This window comes from Prosopis cineraria, unplaced genomic scaffold (assembly GCF_029017545.1).
Source record: "Prosopis cineraria cultivar Desert tree isolate PC_DT_omini unplaced genomic scaffold, ASM2901754v1 PC12, whole genome shotgun sequence".
NCBI lineage: Eukaryota > Viridiplantae > Streptophyta > Magnoliopsida > Fabales > Fabaceae > Prosopis > Prosopis cineraria.
In genome coordinates this window covers 29,711,089-29,716,269 of record NW_026555343.1, presented here as the reverse complement: position 1 = coordinate 29,716,269, position 5,181 = coordinate 29,711,089, and the positions used below count along the sequence as shown (strand labels likewise).

Genomic DNA, 5,181 nt, shown 5'->3' with positions numbered 1-5,181 from the left:
CAAAGGAGGAAGAAGGAACAAGAAAACAATGAAAAGTTCAAACATACCCACCAAGAGAGAAGCGACGACCTGGCAACGGAGCAGAGAGGCGGATAGCACGACGACAGCGACGGCTTCCATAGATAGGACTGTGATGGCAATGCATGGCGATGGACCAGGGGCGGATGGACAGAGCAACTGTGGGTTTAGAGTTGCGTGGCTGTGAGTTCAAAATTTTGGAACATATGCGGGAATCTAAAATTGACAGTGAAAGGGGAAAGTGAAAAAGGCATTATTAACATCGGTTCCCCAAGGAACCGATGTTAGGGAACTGACATGGAAACATGTATTTTTCTCTTTTAAAAAAAATTTAAAAAATGATTTCACGTCAGTTCTTATAGGAATGGACGTGGATAAAGTTACCACATCAGTTTTCTTAACAATCGACATGAAAAATTTTAAAAAAAATAAAATAATTTTCTCAAATAAAACATACAACATTAGTTAACATGTTAATCGACGTGTTATGTTTTTTTTAACGTCAGTTTTGAGGATAACTGACGTTAAATAATTAATACTTACTTACACTTATGCCACCATCTTTTTTATGATAGTTTTTTATGCAACTGATGTTAAAAAGCGTCGTTAATACTTATTTTTGTAGTGGTGAAAGTGTAAATTTTTTTATACTAATATGCAATTTTTTTCAAGTAAGTGGTGGCATTTGCCCACCCTTGTACGTGCATGTAAATCAAGCCCTACTGGTTCCTCTACTCTCTTCCATCTAGTGTATATTTACTGTAAACCAAGAATTGAGTTTATCTAACTCATGTCATCCACATAAAAATCCTAATCGATACAACTAATGGATATGTTTCTCTGCAACTCACAATCCCAATCAAAATTCGGAAAGGAAAACAACTATAAAAAATAACATAACTTTGGAACCAAGAGGAAAATTCCATATAGCAAGGCAAGCCCGTCTTCTTACGAGGCAATTCGTGGCTGTAATTTGATTTGCTCTGGTCGATTTGGGTTTTCTCTGGCTTGCTCTCTGGTCGATTTGTGCAATATGTTATCGAGACTTTGGGAATCCATTTGGGTTTTGCTCTGGTCGATTTTTTTTTTTTTTCCCTGGTTTGCTCTAGCGGAATTGTGTGATATGTAATTGGGACTTTGGGAAGATGATTGATGGAAAATGGAAACATGATTGGTTGATTTTGTTGTGCCGATTTAGCTCTCCTATCTACCTTCCCGGGTTGTTCTCTTTCTTTGATTTTAAAAACTGAGGTGGATGCCATGTGTCAGGCCAACTAAACATGATTAAGTCAATTAACAGTCAAACGATTTAATCCCTGAGTTCAGGACAAAATTGTTTGATTTTGAAAAACCTTGGGGCAACATTATACCTTTAAAAAGACTAGGATATCAATTGTATCTCTTTGGAAATGTCTAAAGCAAATTTGCACTTAACTTTTTTTTTCCCCAAAATTCATTCATAAGAAAATTTTCTATAGAATTGTTTTAAAAACATAAAGACAGCAAAAAAAAAAAAAAAAAATCAAACGAGTCCTATATTACTGACATTAACTGGGGGCCTTATCCGTTTCTCATCTCTCTTTATCAAGTTTCCACGTCGTATTTAATTTAATTGAGACACGTGAAATACAAAGCTCATCATGAATAAGGCATACCTCTTACAAGTTTCTCCTTGCTTCTAGTAATTAATCAATTAACACTGGAGTAATTAACGGCTTATCTGAGAAGAAGGCTTCTAAATTCTGTCCCACAACTTCAGCAACACGCATGAAAGATTCTGAAGTGAATCCACCAAGATGCGGAGATAAAACAACATTATCCAAATCAAGAAGCTCTCTGGGGACGCTTGGTTCATCCTCAAACACATCCAAACCAGCCCCTCCAATCTCCGTTTTAATCAAACACTTGACCAATTCCTTTTCGTCTATCAGAGCCCCTCTTCCAACATTCACAATGACTCCTTCTTTACCCAATGCCAGCATCACTTCTCTGTTAATTATGTGCCTTGTTTGCTCGTTTAACGGACAGCAAACTATGAGTGCATTGCAAGAACTTGCGAGCTCAACAACGTTGGAATAAAAAGTGTAAGGAACTGTTGACTTCTTTGTCCTTGAGTTGTATGATATGATGCACCCAAAGGCTTCAAATCTTTTGGCAACTTCCAACCCAATGCTTCCTAATCCAACGATACCTACTCGCTTGCCTCTCACCTGATGAATCATGTAGATTATTTAATAGTTTATCTCAAAAGTTGAAATTTTTTTGGCCCAACATCTGAAATATGGGAATTAATTAATGTATTCATAGGGGGTTACCCATCCTCAATGAAAGCCCAAAAAGCAAACTCACATTATAGAATGGCGCTTTATCATAATATTGAGAAAGCCTGAGTTCTTATGTGCAGTAAAGCTAGGTTCCTAAGTATAATATTCCCCCTCTCAATTTCGATTCATGTAAGGAAACAATTATCGTCTTGCACGTTGGGAACCATCATATGCGTGGGAGTTAAAAAACATGTGGTGTGCATGAGACTAGATACTCTCTCTACACATTTTTCAAAAGTGAAAATCCTCTTTCTCAGAGTGGCAGACTGAGAATCTTTGGTTAGTGGTAGCAATTTTTCAAAAAACACAAATTTTTGAAATTTTATTTTTTTAAATACAATATATATTTAACTTTAAGATTAAATTAAATGAAATTGATTAGCTAATTATATTTGCACTTTCTATTCAAAATAGAGAAATATATTTAAATTTTAGTACATCATTGAAATTTTTTTTTTCCAAGTGAGGGAGATTGATATTTTAGTGGGTTCAAAATCTCAAATTTTGTGGGGGACAAAGAGTACAATTTTCTTACACTAACATGCAATCTTTTCTAAATGGATGGGAGCATTTGCCCACCCTCACATGCATATAGATCCTCCCCTACAAGTTCCTCTCCTCTCTTCCATCTGTTATATTTATTGTAAACCAAAAATTGAGTTTGTTTAACTCCGTTCGTCCAAATAGAAATCCTAATTGGTGCAGCTAACATATATGTTTCTCTGCAATTTACAATTTCCAATCAAAATTCAAAAAGAAAAACAACTATAAACGAATAAACAATAACATAACCTTCGAACCAAGAGGAAAATTCCATGAAGTAGCAAGGCAAGCCCGTCTTCTTACATAGCGATCCGTGGCTGTAATTTTCCTCATTACGTCAATGAACAAACCCACCGCCAAATCAGCTACATCTTCCGAGAACACACTTCCGGCATTCGCCACCTTAACTCCCCGGCGGTGACACTCCAAAAAGTCTATATGGTCTGTTCCGGAGGTCGCAGTGATCAAAAGGCCGAGCGACGGGAGGTGGTGGAGAATCTCAACTCCGGTGACGGGCTCTAGTCCACTACAGAGTAGGGCACATATAGAAGAAGGGTGGAGGTTGTGGGACGTGAGGAATTGGTGAAGAGGTACTGTAGAGGAACTGAAGTGTATGAAATTGAACTTGTGAGAGTAAGGTTGGAGGTTATCAAAGAGAATGGGATGGTTAAGAATAAGGACATGTGGGAGATCATGGGATTGCTTGATATGGTAATCTTGATCTCCCATTTTGTAAATTCCCAACGGACACACAGGTTGGAAGAAAAGTTAAATTGGCCGGTTAGGTCTATATATACAGATTCATATACATGTTGTATGGCCAAAAGATATTGAAGAAATTAAAAAAGAAAAATGAAAAATAAATCCTTTCAACATAGACACATGACAAAATACTATCATGAAATGAGATAATTAATCTGAAATTCCTAGATACTTATATGTCATAATTTTTGTGAAATTACATTTCTAACTCTCTACAGAATAAAAGAAAGCATAGTTGTTAAAATATAAACTAAAATTGTTAGTACAGGAAGTATAATTATTATTGCATGACTAAATTGAATTTAGGCTAAAGATTCATTTGTCTCTCAACTTTACCCTAAAAGTCATTGGGCATTTTAAACTCAATTATGAGTCAATTCTATACTTTAACATTAAAGATTCTCTCTCACCACCTTGCTATTAACTCATTGTTAGTTCACTATTAGTTAGCCACACATTTAATTATTTAAATTTTTTTATTATAAAATATTTGAGTTCAGGGTGGTCATTAACCTTTCGAGGTAAAGTTAATGGGCAATAATGACCCATAACCCAATATTTTATAATAACAATATTTAAAAAATTTAAATGTGGGGGCCTATTAATGGTGAAGCAATGGCAGAGTAATGACAGAGTGAATATTTAATATCAAAAGATAAAATTGACTCATAGCTAAATTTAGAGTGTCAAGTGACTCTTTGAGTAATGTTGAAGGCAAAAATAACCTTTAAACCTTAAATTTATTATCAACTATGTTGTTAATACCTAAATTGAAGTCATTAACGAGTGAGTTGAACTTGTTAATATAAGAAGAATACTTATTATTGCATAAATAAACTAATAAATTTACCCCTCTTATATTAACAACTTTACTTTCATTATTAACAGTTTCTTCAATTTAATTAATTTCAACAATTGCGGTTTTTTTTTTCCTTATTTTGATGTGGGTCTAAAAAATAATTTTGCAAAACAATTATGTTAAATTAGTTTTTAGGGATCGGACTTCAAAGTAATTACTCCATTTTGTGATATTTATTTATCATTTGTCTATTTCGATGAGATTTATTTTTCATTTTTTCATAAAAAGATTACACAAACCTAATGGTTGTGAAAAAATTTTTATACAACATGAGATCCATAACAATATTCATCATGACTGACGAAGAGTCGGAATAAATCCTCTGCATTTTTCTACCAAGATGAACAGCATGAATTTCTCAAAATTAAGGGAAATTTCGCACGAAAAAAATTCAACATGAAGAAACAAACTAATTCAAACAACTCAATACAAGCAATCTATTACTCCACGAGAACAGATAAAGTAGTTCTTGTATGAGGTAATTATCTAATGTATTGAGTAATGAACAATTACTTATAATAATAAATTTTGGAAAATGCGCGCTGTGTGGTTCGCTAGGGAAATGTAGAGGGCTAGAACTCTCTGCTAGTTTCAGGCCAAAAAAAAAAAAACTCATTGCTAGTTACTTCCTCTGTTAAAAAATATAAGGTATTTTTTGAAGAGTTGGATGTTAAA

The 5,181-nt window shown here is 34.3% G+C and overlaps 1 protein-coding gene across 1 annotated transcript; it reads right to left on the bottom strand.

The window, feature by feature from the left end:
• Positions 1-1,703: 1,703 nt before the first annotated feature.
• LOC129289229 (glyoxylate/hydroxypyruvate reductase HPR3-like) lies at positions 1,704-3,614 on the bottom strand. The gene is made up of 2 exons (XM_054926020.1): positions 3,135-3,614; positions 1,704-2,228 (listed from the first exon to the last, which is right to left on the bottom strand). Exons 1-2 carry the CDS (start codon positions 3,612-3,614, stop codon positions 1,704-1,706), a joined length of 1,005 nt encoding a protein of 334 aa, XP_054781995.1.
• Between the last annotated feature and the right edge of the window lie 1,567 nt (positions 3,615-5,181).

Bases quoted from the DNA above. Each gene is read 5' to 3' on its own strand.
- LOC129289229 (XM_054926020.1), bottom strand. From the start codon at position 3,614: ATGGGAGATCAAGATTACCATATCAAGCAATCCCATGATCTCCCACAT. The intron at 2,229-3,134 runs GTTATGTTATTG...ATGATTCATCAG, and splicing joins ATTTTCCTCTTGGTTCGAAG to GTGAGAGGCAAGCGAGTAGG.